The sequence below is a fragment of the Epinephelus lanceolatus genome, chromosome 6, assembly GCF_041903045.1.
Source record: "Epinephelus lanceolatus isolate andai-2023 chromosome 6, ASM4190304v1, whole genome shotgun sequence".
NCBI classification, from domain to species: domain Eukaryota; kingdom Metazoa; phylum Chordata; class Actinopteri; order Perciformes; family Serranidae; genus Epinephelus; species Epinephelus lanceolatus.
Window position 1 is genome coordinate 39,932,407 of NC_135739.1, and position 17,215 is coordinate 39,949,621.

The window sequence follows — 17,215 nt, forward strand, 5'->3', positions numbered from 1 at the left end:
CATGGAGACTCATCAAACCTGTACCAAATTGTCTCTGAGAGCCCAAACATTGCTTTAGCTCTGTTTTCATATTTGTTGAATTTGGGGAAAATGAGAAACGTGGCTTAATGACAAGCTACAACTCACAAACCAACTTCAGCCAAACACAGACTGGTCTCATATAATTGAGAAAAAAACATTTCAGTTGATAGCTTCAACAAAAGCCCTCAGAACCTACACACATTATGCCAATAATAAAACAATAACAATCATTCACATTCTTAAACCATCATGAACCAGCAGAAATAATCTAACAACCCAAACATACATCAACACTCAGACAGGTGTGACTCAACTGAAATGTTTCTCCAACCAATTAGAGAGCCAGAATTTCCAGCATTTTCTGTTTGAACAATGAGATTATGATGAGGAACTCGGGGCTGGTGCACTACAGGAAGGCTGATTGCAAGGGGCGCTGGTGCTGAGCCGGGCCCAAGACAGCAGAGGAGGAGGAGGAGGAGATGGAGGAAGTCTTCAAGACACTCCAACCAGGAGAGAAGGCGAGTTCACAGAAGCCTCCTGTGTTTTCACCTGAAACACAAAGAAGGAGACATTCAGACGGTTTGCACTTTGGTTTCATCCATAACCTGTTGAGTGTCTGCACAGAAGAATATCTGATAAAACTCTCCCTTAAGATTAGTAATTGGTACCCTTAAAAACTTCCTTAATTCCCTAAAATGAATAATGGTCACTTCACAAAGCTGCGATTGTCATCCAATTAAAACAATGCTGATTACAAGGTTTCAGCATGACATAGGTTTATTTGTAAAACCAAAAACAGCAAAGGACCTGAGCAGAAGGAAGAAATGCACCTGACTAAGACCCTGCCATGTTTCTACAATAGCCAAGAATGGATAAACCAAATACTGGCTCTAGACAGGGCTATGCCTGCAGGTCAGTCACAGTTAGCTGCCCCTCTGCGACGAGCACCATTGGAATAACACTGACTTATTAACGTAACTCTGCTTTATTCAGTGTTTTTACAGGTTCAAATAACTTGGTCTGTTTGTTTTAGAGAGGAGATAATTCGGCTCCCGGTAAAAACCTCCACTATCTGAAAAGCAGGTGCTGGGCTAGCGGCCCTCTTTTTTACCATGCCCATGTTTTTACTGGTTAATGGTCTGGTCCATTTTGGAGAGGAAAAGACCTTGGCAGCTCCTGGTAAAAACCTCCTTAACACTGAAAACTTAAGGAATCCTAACCAGGATTTCACGCTTGGCACACAGGAGAAGTTTCAGCTTTGTGCAATCTGCAATCCTCGCCCCTAGATGGCACTAAATTCTAAACACTGCTCCTTTAAGGGAAAGATTTATAACTTGGGAACATCAAAACATTTCTCTCCTAACTTCTTCAGAAAGAGGAGTTATGGCTTCAGAGTAGAATAAAACAAACGGACAGTGAGTAGATGAAGAAGTATAATTAAGTTAAAACAATTCAAGTCAGTAAAACACAACTTCAAACTTTCATTTGCACTAAATAAGTTACATTGTTGCCATGCTGCATGCAGCATGTGAATCCTTTTGTGAGTGTTACTAGAGCAAAAAACAGGGACACACATATAAAACATTGCTCAATAGCGCCATCAGAGGTCAAAATCTTCACAGGTTGCCTTTAAAATCCAACTGAAATCACAAAAGTCGTCTCTGCAGACAAAACTCACTGGAAAGATACTTGTCAAATGTGTCGTTAATGTTTTTATTGTTAAAAGAAAGGAAAAAAGTCTCGACAACAAGTGTGTAAGGGCAAAATGTGAGAGAACTTGTTCTGATAACTGTACAGTAGCTTACTAGCCAAAGATAGGCAGTGCTTTGTGCAGGTAAGATTGTAAGCTCGCTCAGTGAAACAAGATGCAACACAAGGACATATTAGCAAAAACAGCTAATATGGGTTGTTGTTCAAAGTGACTTATATTGTGTATAAGGCCACTGTGTGGCTCTAATAAGTGCCCCAGCCTGCCTGTGGTACAGTAGATAACGGACACTTACTGGTTTATGGAAATAAGACTTGATTATATTATATATTTAATTAATATTTTGAATGCCAGGGTTTTCATCAAAAAGCAAGCAGTTGCATCAAGTTATTGGAACACTGAACGGAGCACAGCAAAGTCATGGACCATACCTTTACTAGGCCAGGGCTGTGAGGAAGAGGAAGAGGAAGAGGGGGAGAAAGAAGAGGGAGAAGGGGAGATGTGGAAGGAAGAGGCACGGCGAAGGGAGGAAATCCTGAGCTCGTTCTCCTGAGGAGACTCAGCAGGAGTCAGAGGAAAGAGAAACAGCAGGAAAAGGTGAGAGGGTGTTACGGAGACAAGTGTGCACCATCATCTCATCCAACTCCTCAGTGACTGTCACCTGCTAGAATAAAAGGTTTGTCGTATGATGCTGAAAAGCAGAATGCTCATGTGAGAACTCACCTGTAAGTTTGTCTTTGCTTTCTTCAACACGTCCCGTGTTCTGGACACTGTAAACAAACACACACAGTGTTCACCAGTTATCATGTGTTCATTGATTAGTTACACAGAAGCTGTTAGATGAGCAGTAAACGCAAGACTGAACAGATCAACAGCTGCGCTGGGAGTTAATAGGAGGAGAGGGCTGGAAGAAGACAATGCAAGACACTGAAACAGATACACTGAAGATGATGACAAAAAATCATCATCATCATCACTTCTTAATAATTTATTCCAAAATGACGGTTTAAAATACAGCATAATATAGGGGTTTATATAATCCACTAGAAAGACTAGGAGCATGAGTGACTCACGTTGGTTGACTATAAAGTGCTCCATGCTATCTTTGGTGCGGTTGGAGCTCTTCACTCTCTCCATGGCGTCCTTTAGAGCCTGCTCTTGTTCTGAGAGTCTCAGACGGAGAGAGGCGACCTCCTCCCTCAGAGACTCATCCTGTAGACACACACACACACACACACACACACACACACACACACACACACACACAGGGAATGTGTAAATGTTTCGTGTTTGTCCACACACCCACTTACATGAATTTGAGATCAGTGGCCACTGTTACACAAGGCTTTATTTACATAAACCAATCACTGCTAACCAAAGATTTGACATTAAAACAGCTGCATAAGCAAATAAGTATTTTTTTTTTCTAATAAAATCACAATTTTAGTCCTATAATCATGCATTTTAAAACTAAATGTTAAATGGAAATTTACATATAAACTCTACATAGCATCATAAAAAAACAACTCAGAATTGTCTCACATTGATTCTTCTAGGTTTTTTTTTGTTTTTTTTTACCATATTGAGTCATGATGCCTGCCTAACATTTGGCAGGTTATAAACATCTGACACTGACTAGTGTAGACTGAGGTCAGTGATTCAGCTGTTACCTCCTGGAACTACATTTTACTTCACGTAACATGATAAAACAAATACATCAAAAGGCTGTTCTGAGTTCACTGGCATGAGCAAAGTAGGATCAAAGAAGACTCTCAAAACTCCTCTGCTCTTGGTTTCATCTAATCAGACTCTCTGATCTGCGTTGATTTTCACCTGTTTGGTTTCCTGGTGGCTTGGCAGAGCTGCTCTCCAGAACATGCGGAGCAGAGAGTCGGCCTCCTCCAGGATCTGTCGCAGGGTTTTAGTGTCAGACAGCAGCTTCCTGACAGAACCTGAGTCTGAAGGCTGAGACACACACGCAACACAAGATATTAATAAAAACTTTAAGCAATGATTCATCCTTCTGCTTTTTTTCCCCGATAATCCATGAATCATTAAATCTATAAAAGCACAAAAAGGTATAAGAAAATAGTTTAAAATTCAAGTTAAAATTTCTTTAGCTAAAAGTATTCACCTACTTATAGTAAAATTGAGACAAAATAGATACTCTCTGTACTGAAATATTGATGACAGTGTGGGTTAAGATCAAATAAATTAAGAGTTGCAATTCATCAATATTTCAATAAAGATTCTTATTTCATGATGGTGTATTTCACCCTGTTGTTCTAGCCTTATCAACTTTAAGCCAGTCACATCTCCTCTCAGTATCTTGGAAATCTCAGTGATGCTACATGTGTTAATAATTCTATACATTGTGACCTTTAGTAACACTGCCGCCTCTAAAAGCTGCTTTTCCTTATATATCACCCACAGTACCAGTCAACCGTTTGGACACAGTCTCTCATTTAAGTCAATGGGGAGTCCAGACTTTTGACTGGTACTGTAAAATATAATCCAAAACATGACCTTATAAACCTCGGTTAGGTGCTCAGTCTGTCAGGACCACCTGGTCTGTGGTGTTTGTTCTTCCTTGGTTTCTCACCTGATGAAGGCTGAACTCCTGTGGGGTGCTCAGGGAATAAAGGGTAGCATCCATCTTGTTGAGGAGAGCGCTGCCCTCCAGAATTTGCTGCTGCAGAGCCTTGAAGTCATTAATGTGGCCCACTGCATGGCGGCCATGACTGTTGGCAAATGAGCCATCTGGGGCTTGACCTTGCAGGGCCGAGGCTGCTGGGAATAAGGACAGGAGGGAGATACATGAGTTCTATATGCCACTGACAATGGCATAACAGGAAAATCTAATAACCAATTAAACACAAAAACATTTGTCAAGTATCTGTAGGTTAAGGAGATGGATATGTTGCTTTGTAAGAAAAGATGACTGTTTCAGGTTAAACTGTTCTCCCAGTTTATCCAAGTACCTGAATGTGAAGCCCTCACCTTGATCAGCTGCTCCAGTTTCTGCTACATGTTTCTGCGCAGGATGTAGAGGAGAAGAAGGACTGACGAGTCCAGTGTCTCTCACAGGTGGCGAGGGAACGTTTTCTGTGAAGGAAGATTTTCATTTTTCTTAATTCAAGGGTTATGATCTCTTTACTCCATCTTATCTCAAGATGCTTTTGGGTGTGTCAGACATACTGACCGTTGAACAGCTGTCTTCTGGATCGAGGCTGTGTGTCAGCCTGTCCGCTCAGCTGCTGCTCCAGCTGAATGTGCAGCTCTCTGGGGTCAAAGGTCGCAGTGCTGAGTCCAAGTTTGGTATCTTGACTGGCCTGACCTGCTTGGAAACACACAAACAAGTTATGAAAGTAATAGTAAGGTACTGGAACACAAAACAAATTTCAGAGGCGTAAGATGTCTCTGCAAGTTCATACAGCAAACTCTTACCTGTGCGTGTGTTTGTGTTGACTCCACACACTCTGTGGTACACCTGCAGCTCACACTGAAGAGAGTGGACCATGCTGCGGCTTTCACAGAGCTGCTGCTGGAGAACGCTTACCTCATGCTGGAGTCTGTGAAAACACACACAGATGTGACATTTTTACAAAAAGCACATATCAGCTCACTAGCACTTCTACACCTAATAGACCTGACACATTCTGTAGTCCCCAAGTGCCTCAAGGCTGAGGAGCAGAAGGTCGCTGTTTCACCTCTGAACGAACTCAGCATTACTGATGTGTTTAAGTGTGGTCAGAAGTGGCCTTTGTTGCACTTGTAACCGTACCCGGCAGTGATGTCACAGTGTACTGACACCACCTAAACTACACGTCTGCATCACTGCAGCAAGGTGAAAGGTCAGACCCCTGGAGGTCACCAAAACAAGATTTTCAGGGGGCGTTAAGTTGGTCTTTAACTCTGAAAAATGTAAATCACTCACTGTCCTCACTCTCCAGGTCATGAACTCTGGTCCACAAACACACACACACACACACACACACACCTACCTGTTGATGGCTTCCTGGTTCTTCTGTCTGTCCTGTTTCAGTTGTGCAATCTCTTCACTGTGTGTATCAGCCTCAGCTTGCAGCTTCCTGCTTTGCTCCGCCCACCTCTCTGCCTCTAGCTCCGCTTTCTTCAACTGCTCTGCCTCCTTGCTGCTCTCTGCAGGATGACACAGGATATTACACTTTTACATTACATGACAGCACAAAGCTGTACAAGTTATTTGACACGGAACCAGACAAAATTTGTTTGCTTTTCTTTTTACTATGTAATCTCCTCATCCTGTTTTTTTAGTTTAGTCTGAGCATTTTAGTCTTGTCATAGTATCAAGAAAAATGTAACAAATTTCGTCCAGTTTTATTCAGTGGTAACTGTTGACATTATAGTCTTTTTCAGTCATCAAATTACATTAAACATAATCTAATCTAGCCAAAACCAAGAATTCATAGTAACCTTACTTCAGATAAGATTTATCTTATTATCTGATGAAAAACAAAGGTTGAACGATTAAGGATGGAGTTTTGCAGAAACTGTCTGGTCTTGTGATCTGATGGTATCAATTTAAAGGAATACATCCACATTGAACTGAAACAAAACTCTTCATAACTTCTGTGTGATTGTAAGCAGGAAAGCTCTAAATCTGCTACATGATCAAATGTCATGGACATGTTTTCTCTACAGGATCTGGCCCTGGCAGTGAACATCAGACTGTACTTCTTGTGGCCTGCTTCAGCTGGTTCTGCAGACTGATGTTCTCCTCTTTTAGAAGTCTGATCTCACTGGAGAGCTGGCTGACAGAGTCCAGACCCTGGATGTAGATGTTGGTGGGAGCACCTGGAAAGGACAGGGAGACAACAAGCATGTACTGTAACGTAATGTAGAGTTGTTCCATATTCCTACCAAATCACATAAGCTTTTCTGGGTTCTACCAAATCAACAGCTTTTTATGGAACTAAGAAACTTGTAAAACAAAGCTGTTATACTTGATTATGTGTGTGTGTGTGTTACCTTTCTCAGTGACGGTGCGAGCCAATCTCTCCTCCAGTTGCTGTCGTAGGCGGTCGTTGGTCTGGATGGAGTCCTCCAGTCTCTGTCTCAGACTCCTGATCTCCCTCAGGTGCTCCTTCATCAGGTCAGAACCTACAATGAGAATACAACTGATGAGCTGCTATTAAAGACCACTATTTTATGACCTGAAGTACCATATATGGTATCATGGCCTTGCCACAACTTCCTTTGGTTCAAAGACCATGATCTTTCTCTTTCCTGGTAGGCTTTAAATGTAAAACATACACTAAGCTTCACTGACAGCAGCAGTAGACGCAATTTGAATCAGTAATAGTATGACAACAGTATGTGTGAAATATACACTCAGGATTTGATTGAGTATCTACCTGTGTTGCTGGTGCCTGACTGGTACCCTGAGGATCCTGAAGACAGGTCAGCTCCAAGTCTCACCGGTCCGGTACCATAGCTCAAATCCCACAATGCACTGCTCTCCAGCAGACTGGCCCCAGCTTTCATTGCTGAGCTGGCATCCAGACTGCTGCTGGTAGCGCTGCTGAAAGGAGAAGGCTGGTATCCATGGTAGGAGAGAGGCAGGAAGGCAGAGGAGTCGGGCTGCTGGTGGGTAAATGGGAAACCCTGAAGTGGTTTGGACTGGGGAGTGGAAAACCCTGAAGAAGAGCATAAAGTAACATGTAAGCGAGTGACTAAATACAATTAAAAAGCAATTAATAATGGAAAAGACACTGCACTGCAAAGTCTGAGAGAACACTTTAAAAAAGCATTAATGAGACATGAAGGATGGAGAGAGTAGAAGGCTAAAACAGAGATGAAGACATTGCTTTTGATGCAGTGAATGACTTAATCAGCCAAATGATATTGGTCTGGTTTGGGGTTTCTCAAAGCTCCATCTCTCATTAGTGTTTAAAGATCACAGCAAATCCTTCTCAAGCTGGGTGCTCCGGGTTCAGTAAGCATCAAACGGAGAACAGTTATTTAATGAGAGAGAAAGTACAGTGTGTTAAAGATAAAGGCAAAAAGAAAAGGAGAAGAGAAGAAGATGTATCTGCACACAGCAGCATTAAGACCAGTGATCCTCATACTGATGGTGAGGCAGATAATACAGTGCCAGCTGGATGGTTAATCCTTTTTGGATATGCAAACATCATGTTAAGCTGCTTGCTTCACATACAGAAAACAATGTTTCAGATGAAATGTTATAAATGTTCCCTCCCTTGCACAGGGCATCAATCTGACTTCCTTTTATTGAAACCATTGTTGGAGAAATCTGAGAACTTCAAACTTTGGCACCATCCTGTGGTAGTACCACACATAGAATGCACTGTCTCAAACTCACTCTCAAGGTGCTTCAACCACATGTGCTTGGTTTTGGCAATAATCAGATAAAATCAAACATGAGGGAAAGCGGTTGAAGTATCTAGGACACCTCATGGTGAGGTCAACAAACATCTCTTAACAGCTCAAACCTGACGACTCATCGTGCTGAGTATGAATGTAGGTGTCATGCCAACTCCACGGCACAGACGTTGTGGTTTGCACTCACAGACTTTATAAAAGAAGTGGACGCAGCCACTGTGTTGTCACCTAATTGTTTGTGAACTTAACTGTTTAATTTGTTGATAGAAACTATGATGAAATTTTTTTGTCAACAACCTTTTTTCCATGATAAAAACAAGACAATGATGAGTTAAAAATAGATCTTGATAATAACAACTAAGACGAAATCTCTCTTTCATTTTCGTAGACAAGACCAGATGTGACAAAATGTAAGTGGTGGACTATCAGACACTGAAAGCCAAGAACGGCTGTGCTTCTAATTATCTTCTAATGCTGCATGAGAATTAGAATGGCAAACTCTAGTAAATAGTCTGCAACAGGATGTTTCTCTAGCCAACAAAAACACCCACACCACAGCAGTGTCAGCCATTGGTGGGAGTGGTGAGCTGTAATTCAGCAGTAAATAATCAGCCATGCATGTCTGGCTGCAGATGGTGGAAGTGATTGGATTTGTGAAGTTTGTTAGTTGCAGCGGTGGCTGTTAGCAGTCAGCCCCCCTTGCTTGCCACTGAATGGCAGCAGAGCAAGTAGCAACCAGCTGCAGGACTTCACAGCTGATACCCATGGGACTCCACTCAGTCCAGACTTGAGAAGGTTTATGGGATGCTGTTTGCCAGGTAGGTAGGAGGCTCAGTTATCTGTGAATGTAGCTGTGCTGTAAGTAAACAGTCTGAACTCAACTGAGTTTTCTCTGACGGCTGAACATTTTAATCACCAACCATTGAGAAAGAGTTCTGGTTTAATATGGTTATTTTTCTGCCTTTTAACAGTGAGATTGATAACTCAGAGTTTACAGTGAACCTGGGTACAAATCCTACATTGGTTATTTGTGATGTCCAAGTTTTTGGGACCATAAATAAAGACATGTTGAGCTTTTCTTGTTTGAAAGTGTACAGATATTATTTGTAGCTGTAGAAAAAAAATGTTTGTACAATCTGTCACCTCAATTATAAATTATGATTTATGAATTAGCCTTACTGGATTAGTTTAAAGATTGAAAAAAATATAGAGAAGACATAATGACTAAAAGTTGACTTAAATGTCATGAATTTCCTTCGATTAAAAGGTTTTGAAGTTTAGTTGACTAAAATATTTTGGATTTTCGTCGAGTGAACCCAGACTAGAACTATGATGGATAAAAAAAATGACTAAAATGTGCCTAAAACTAATAAGCAGTTTTGTCTGAACTAACACTAAATCTAAAATAGCTGTCAAAATTAACTTTTGAAGCTTCAAGTTCAGCATGTTGTGGTTGTCACCATCTTGAAGTGACCATATTTGAATGAGAGGGTGGAGCTGTGGAAGAGAAGGGGTGAGAACCCAAAGACACCCCTGTGGTAGTGACTTGTTAATCATAAGGTAGCTGTGTGTTAAAGCTTACCCTGTTTATTGTCTATTTCCCTCTAAATTGACCATCATTTCCAAAATGAACATCATGGAGGACTTGGATCCAGCAACTGAGACCATAAACACATAGGAAAAATGTTTCCTGAGGTCACAAATCAGAAGTAGGGCCATTTTTCACGGATTTGTGTAAAATTTGACTTCGTTTTGCAACTAGTGGAGTCTTCCCCTGCTGGCCACTATTAAGAATACAGAATTAAGAAACTCCTGCATTAGCTTTACTTTTCAGACCAAGAAATGGCCCCTTGTTTACACTAGGCATAGGGTATTCCATTGGATTTCGTAAGTATTATTTTTTTACCTTGGTTTTAAATTGATAATTACTGTTAGACTGTTTGCTTCTCTTAATAATAAGCACTAAGAAAAAAATCATCTGAAAACTCAAACTTACTATAAGCAAAACAGGATCCTCTGTCCTGACAGATCCCTCTTTTATCTCTGTCATTCTGTGTTTCCTTTTCTTTGTCTCCATTTTCTGACATATTCTGAATGTGATAAATCTACAAATAAAGTAATAAAAATGCATGTCATGACCCTTAGTTAATATGATCCCCCAAAAGTTTCCTTGCCAGCCATGGCTTGTTTTTATGCCACTGATATTCAGTCTGGTATGCTGTGCGGTGTTATTGAGCTGTTCAAACACACAAGTAGTTTTTAGTAATAAAAAAAAAAAAAAAAAGTTAACAGACTCATGCATATACAGTTCAACTGACGCACTCTCACTGTCCCCCAGCTGCCTCTGTAACATCTGCAGCTCTTGATGCACCTCAGCCAAGGAAAACCCCACTCCCCTGTTGCCTTGGTAACGGGTGCGCAGGGTTGTGGGGTGGGGATGGAAGGGCATAGGTATCCTCTGGGTGGAGGAGCAGGTGGGGGGAGGGTGGAAGGGGGTAGAGGTGAAGACTGAGGCTGGAGCTGAGAGGAGAAGAAGAATCCAAAGCAACAGAATGAAAGAAAGATAAAAAAGAGAAACAGGACGGCACAAAGCAGCATCTCAGAGGTAATGAGGTGAAATCACGCAGCAGAAAAGTAAATCACATGTAGGGAAGTTCTGCTTGTCTGTTACAGCCTGAGTCACATTCCTGAGCCCATTCCTACCTGTCTGACTCTGCATGTCTGCGGGTTTGTGTGGCGAGCTGGGGCAATGCATGCTGGGACAGCTGAGGCAGGACTGGGCTCTGTGGGATGAGGTGATGGAGGGAGGGACAGACGAATGATGTGACATGGTGCCACTGTGAGAGTGGCAATCTGGAAATGAAAAGAGTCTGCTGTCACCAGAGGACATGATGAATGAAACAGACACCAAACAACAAAACACGGGTACATGTCTGTGTGTTTCAAATCCTTTCTGCACTCATATTTAGGTCATGTGACAGGAGCCGAAGGCTAGTCTTACAAAGATAAGTGTGCTGATATTTTATAGATTTGTTATTTTATAATAGATCTTCTTCCTCCATGTCATAGAGCCCCATTGTTGTCCAAAAACTATTAAAAAACATCAATGAGTCATGCTGTTGCACTGGGTGACATGTTCCTTCATCACCATGAAGACACACACTGTAATTTATTTTAACTCAATCCCACATACACCCTTCAGCTGCCTCAAATACTCTCTAGGGCACCAAATGTGGATTATTCCGCCACTGAAAATAGTCCCCAACAAATGCACCCTTTCCTACTCTTTGATAAATACTACTCTACAGTGAGCAAGTGTTAGGACATGTTTGAGGTATCTGTATCCTTTTTTGGACAATTTTTAATATTTGTATCAATTATTGTATTGATTACTTCCCTCTCCAATTGTATATATACCATTCGGGTGGCGCATGTTTCATGCAGCAGTGTATAAATCCACCTGAAGCTGGATGACGGCTGTCATGTTCTCACCTGTGCTGACTCTGGTAGAAGACCGAGTTTCCTTCTGACCGAGCTCGCTGGCAGCGTCCATGTCAGAGCAAAGATCCAGATCATCGTTCGTGGATCCATGCTCGTCAGACACATAGGAGATGCGATCCGACTGGTCTGTGGTGTCAGAGAGGGCGTGGCTGCTGCAGGGCGTGTCAGAGCGATGAGGGTGATGATGGTGGTGGTGCTGGTTTAGTTTGGCGCGGAGAGACTCGATGACCTTGTCCTTCTGCTGCAGCTCCTTACTAAGTCTGTACACAAACACACATATATAGTATATTATTAGTATGTGCTATCAATCACGTCAATCAATTTTAACATAGAGGGCCATATTGATTTAGTGCAACCCATACATGCACATCAAAGTTAGTAAAACCAGTTAATTTTAGGTCAAAGGTCCAAGACACATCAAGCCAATGGTTTGCTGTTGGTCAGCGTCGGGTCACTGGTGAGCATCTGTCTTAATTAGTGTGGTGTGCCCTGCACTGTTGGCTAGTCGGCCCTCATACCTGGCTATTGGGATCAGCTTGTTATATGAGGTAATATTATGTTTTAGCCATTAGGCTTTTTAGCAGAAACAGTTCTTCGTCTTTATAGCCACAAGTTTGGTGTGTCTGGGCCTTTAGGTTTCTACTTCATGACCAGCAGGATAAATCTGGGTGGAAAAAGTGAAAGACCAGCTCTTGCCCTTGCCTTTGAGAAAAGCTCCAGTCGAGTTGTTCAAACCAGAGAGACCTACACAATAACTTCCTATCAGGAGTATAAATGAGTATCACTGTACGAGTTTGATCAGGGTGTTCTCCTAAAAGGAAGCTAAGCTCTCTCTCCACTCAATTGTCAAGCCAGTTTTAAGCAAACTTTAGAAATGTTGAAAAAAGAAATGCAAATTAATTGCATTTCCATCTGCTGGTTTGGAGCAAATAAACTACGTTCCGCAAAGCGTATTTCGTAAGAAGTTGGTTGTATACTGTCGGTTAAGCCTGTTAACCGCCTGTAAACAAAATAGAGGTTTGCGAACCAAAAACTAAACAAGTAGCCTGGGCCATCTAACTCATTTACAAGACATAAACGAAGAGAGGTCTTCAGGAATTTGTCTCAATTGAGCAAGTTTATTTTTTCTTTCATGACAGCTATTATTAGCTACCCCATCTATTTCAGCAGCACTGCAGACCTCACACATGGCTGCTGATTTCCTTTCTGCTTTTCTGTTGCAGAATCTAATTTTAACCAAACTTAAAATATAACTAATATTTGGTCTTGGTGATAGTTTGATCATTTAATGCAAGACAGATTTTGCCCCAAAGTGTACTTTATTCCATTGTATGTTAGTAATTTCTATTATTAATGGCTCTACTAATGTAAAATGTTAAAAGCAACTAAAGTGATTTAGTCAAAAATAATTAAACATGTGGGTTTCTCTTAAGTCCAATAAATGGATTATTTAATCGATCAAACTATGAACTTTTAGATCTTTAGGTATTGGCATATATAATGAAAGGAACAGCTGGTGCTGATAGAACCAATCGTTCATGAAAATATTGCTTCACTTGCTTCTACACTGGGCCATCAGATCAGGTTTTGCTACATACTTGATCACCACTTGTGGAAACATAAAATCCAGGTGTAAAATGAGTTAAAAATAATAAAGAAAATCTATAAAACTGAAATACATGAACCTTTGCTGCATTGAGAGAATGTGAGAACAGCTACATTAGCTGCCTTGTGACTTCACGGATAAAGAGCATTAATGAGTAATGATGTACCAGGTGTGTGAGCCACCTGCCTGCTGATCTGCACGTTCCCACAGAGGCTTTGCTGAATGTATTGCGTTGCTTTAGGGAAGCCTCTTAGTGACTTACGCATACATGACACTGCATCATATCGCACAGGGTAAAAGTACATGACACTGCATCATATCGCACAGGGTAAAAGTACATGACACTGCATCATATCGCACAGGGTAAAAATGCAGACTCACTGACATGATATAACATGACCTGAGGGCAGCCTCTCAGATCAAGGTGAAGGGACAACCAGACAACACACTCATACATAATGCGTATGCAATGTGTCCCCTACAGCTGATTTAATTAACAGTGACGTGCTGGTACACAGATGCTGAGGTGAAGGTCATTCATCTAAATCAATGACAGGCTGATACACACACACGCAATAAACACACACACGCACAAACCCACATTTACAAGAAGATTCCAGCATCAGATTCAATCTACAGTGGCCTACTTTTCCATCTGTGGTCACATCACATTCACAACAACAACAGAATGTTTTCTGTCTCTTTGTTATTTCTGGTATTTTCTTTCCAAACAGTTGTGAGTTAAAATGTTGCAAAGTATGAATTTAAAAAATAGCTATGGAGTGAGCTCTGGAGTGAGTTTACTGCGAGCCAAGTTAGCAAGTATACATGCATTATACTATTAGTCTTATGCAAATGTCTTTTACTTCCTCTGGGGACTTGCTTTTTTACTAGTGATAGTTTGTGTCTCTTTCCGTCATGAGGAACAATGTAACCAACCTGACAGCCAGTCTATAGGTGTCCTTAGTTACTGTTCTGTACAAATTTTCAACACCTTAAATTTAACCAATGCTAGCTATTTTTTCCAATTTCATCTCTCAAAACACTTTTATTTATTTTGATGTCCGATTTGGTTTTCACAGTTGTTTCACGGAAAAACTATGAAGGCCAACTTGTCTTCAACATTTACTGGTAATCTATTAAGTTTGCTGCACAGCCGTGCATCAACACAGTGAGGGCAGAAGATTTGTTCAAGGTATATTTTGCCAATTTTCAACCAGCTTTATATCATAACAATGTTGGTAGTATGTGTTAATTAACTGTGTTTAACTTCCCTGCATGTTACCAGTGCCCAGATCTCCCTGCTCACAGCGGATTTTAGCTGGCTTAAGAGCTGTTGCTCATGTTTAGATGCCCACCGCCACCACCAACACAAGGAGTAGGTCTACAAGTGGATCGAGAGACAGAGAGCTGCCTCTCTCTCTCCCTTTCTCTCTCAAACTCAAATCAAACAATAAAACTAGACAGTGCTGATCAGAAACATATTTTAGTGCCCTCTTTCGCTGTAATATGAGAGTTTGAACAGGAAGTGTGCACCACAATGTTCCCTGTATTGTTAAGAATAGAGGCTGAAAAAACTGAAACCTAATGGTAAAATTAGCCGTGTTGATTAAATATGAATCAAGATACCACTTTGCCTTTTTTTGACTTAAATGATTTTATAAACATATTTTAACTTACTGTTTGACGGAAATATGAGATTGTTTGCTACTGGTCAGCTGCAGGCCCCCAGGAATGCAGCTCAGTCTTGCTTCCAATTTTTTTGCCACTCACAGTATTTTAGCAAAAAAAAAAGTCCACTGCTAATAGACCACTGCTAATAGACCACAATGCAAAAAATGTCAATTATGACTCTTCCTATTATGAATTGTGAATACATGGAGGTTTTATATTTGTAAAACTTTCCCTGAGCCAAGAAAAATAATTTTAAAATCTGTGATTTCATCACAATGTAGTCAGTGTAAGTTGACCAGGAACTTGCAGACCGGGCCAGCGGGGAAAACACCACTGCACATATTCATGCACATTGCGTGGAAATAAACATGAAAGCTAGAAACTACATTCTGCCATTCATGCCAGGGGAACAATTCCATTCAACTGAAAAGGTGCCATCTTGGCATCTGGTATCTAGTTATCATTATACATGGGGGAAACAGCTAGCATAGCTTTGCCCGAAATGTAGAGAAGATAATGGCATTGTTACGTCCACTATTTTGTCAGATCTGTGACTGACCAAATATGAAGTAGCATCTTTTATCTACTCTGCAAAGGCCTTGTTGTACAATGCTCTGTAGGTTTTATAACAGCTGTTTTGTGATTGTTGATTTGTTTTTACGAGCCATTAAATCAGCTGTTTGAGGCTAACGTGCTGCTAATACAACATTCTAGGTAAATGTTGAACAACTGCTGGATTAACTGCTATGTACTGTATTTTACTTGCTTTACTTTTACTCTTATACACTCATCTTTTACTTCCTGTGGGGACTTTATTTTTTCACTGGTGATACAATGTAACTAACCTGATGGGCAGTCTGTACTTTTTTTTCAGTCCATTTTTCTTAGTTACTGTACTAAATTGTTCTTTTCCTAAATCTTTACTCTGAGTAATGTTTGTATCTTTTTTGTATTTTCATCTCTCACAAAGATTTCAAAGATACAGTTGGTAACTTTTACATAACTAAACATTTTCTCATATTTGCTGAAACTGTCACTACGTCCACACAAAAGCACATGAGATATATAATCTGTGAAAACAACAACAAAAAAAGGAGTCTTTCAATCATGTCAGTCTCTGCTTGTGAACTGCACTAAAACTGTTAAACTAGGCAGCATTGATCAAAAAATGAATCCAGATTCTGTTACTGCATTGCCTATTTCTTGCCTTGAATTCAGACAGATATTTAACTGTACTGTTTAGCTGTAAGATGAGAAAGCTGGTCCAGCCGGTGGGTGGTGCTCTGTTTGGGCTCAGCTCGATCCAACATGGCGACTGGGTCACAAACTTTCTTTTTTACAGCTAAACAGTACACTAAACATTTGAGCCAAGAGAAAGACAACTTTTCTTCAACCTTTAATAGTAGTCCTATCAGGGCAGAGGATGGAGTATGGAAGTATGGAGCTGGACTCAGGACGTGGTTAGCCTAGCTTAGCAAGAAGACTGGAAGCAGGGGAAACAGCTCCACAAGACTTTTAGTTTTTGTGCTCTGTAATGTTTTAAAAAGTGCTACATCACTGCTTGTTTTTGTGTTGGTCTTACTTTTCAAGTTGTGTGAGCAGTGCTCTCCTCTCCCTGTCGGTGAGTTTCTTCAGCAGCAGCAGTTCTCTCTCCTGAGCTTTCCATTCCCACAGAGAGAAGGAGAACAGAGAGTCCCTGTACAGAGGGCTGCTTTTCGACAGCATGGCCTTCCACAAAGGAGCCATCAGCCAACTTCAGCTCCCTCTGCTTCCCCTGGCCAACGGCCCTCTGCCTGGGCTACTGACTGACCATCCCTCCCCCGTTTTCTTTCCTGTCCTTCAGACTCCTTAGATGTTTAAAATTCTTTCTATTGCAGTTTTTCCTCCCAGCCGTGTTTCCAGAGGTAACCGAGCGTGTCTCATTAGTTCAGCGGCTGAGGTCTTGACCCCAGACTGTGTGTGACAGCAGGTACAGTGGACAGGCAGAGCGTGAGTGAGGGATAAAGAGATGAAGGGATGACAGAGCGTGTGATCAATCAGGTGAAAAGCAGAGCAAATCCTCCGATTAAGTTCGGGCTTCCCAGGGAGATAGATTTTGGTGGCTTCCTACACACACACACACACACCTATGGGCTGGGGCCGCAGGTGGTAACCCAAATAGATCCCAAATCAGGTTCTAAGGTAGCCAGAACTGTAAGGTCAGAAAGGCAAGCATATGGAAATTGCAGACGGAAGCCAGAAAACCAAAAGAATAGTTGATCTACAGAGCAGATTTAAAGGATTTGTGTATTTGCTGCAACAACAGGATGATGTCCAAATGT

At 41.2% G+C, this 17,215-nt stretch overlaps 1 protein-coding gene across 19 annotated transcripts in view; it reads right to left on the reverse strand.

Annotated features, from left to right (window-relative positions):
- Positions 1 to 294: 294 nt before the first annotated feature.
- pde4dip (phosphodiesterase 4D interacting protein) overlaps positions 295 to 17,215 on the reverse strand; it is a 120,012-nt gene continuing 103,091 nt past the window's right edge. For 7 of the 19 annotated variants that reach the window (XM_033622646.2, XM_033622644.2, XM_033622642.2 and 4 more), the window contains 16 exons: positions 11,606 to 11,874; positions 10,817 to 10,966; positions 10,436 to 10,633; positions 7,126 to 7,407; positions 6,740 to 6,871; positions 6,446 to 6,565; positions 5,734 to 5,890; positions 5,177 to 5,301; positions 4,932 to 5,069; positions 4,730 to 4,834; positions 4,332 to 4,519; positions 3,563 to 3,694; positions 2,803 to 2,941; positions 2,453 to 2,499; positions 2,161 to 2,278; positions 295 to 570 (listed from right to left, as the gene is read on the reverse strand). In XM_033622646.2, the coding sequence (XP_033478537.1) occupies positions 428 to 570; positions 2,161 to 2,278; positions 2,453 to 2,499; positions 2,803 to 2,941; positions 3,563 to 3,694; positions 4,332 to 4,519; positions 4,730 to 4,834; positions 4,932 to 5,069; positions 5,177 to 5,301; positions 5,734 to 5,890; positions 6,446 to 6,565; positions 6,740 to 6,871; positions 7,126 to 7,407; positions 10,436 to 10,633; positions 10,817 to 10,966; positions 11,606 to 11,874 (2,443 nt within the window). In that variant the 3' untranslated portion in view covers positions 295 to 427. The remainder of the gene's footprint in view (positions 571 to 2,160; positions 2,279 to 2,452; positions 2,500 to 2,802; positions 2,942 to 3,562; positions 3,695 to 4,331; positions 4,520 to 4,729; positions 4,835 to 4,931; positions 5,070 to 5,176; positions 5,302 to 5,733; positions 5,891 to 6,445; positions 6,566 to 6,739; positions 6,872 to 7,125; positions 7,408 to 10,435; positions 10,634 to 10,816; positions 10,967 to 11,605; positions 11,875 to 17,215) is intronic. The other 12 variants (XM_033622638.2, XM_033622635.2, XM_033622637.2 and 9 more) reach the window with 12 other exon arrangements.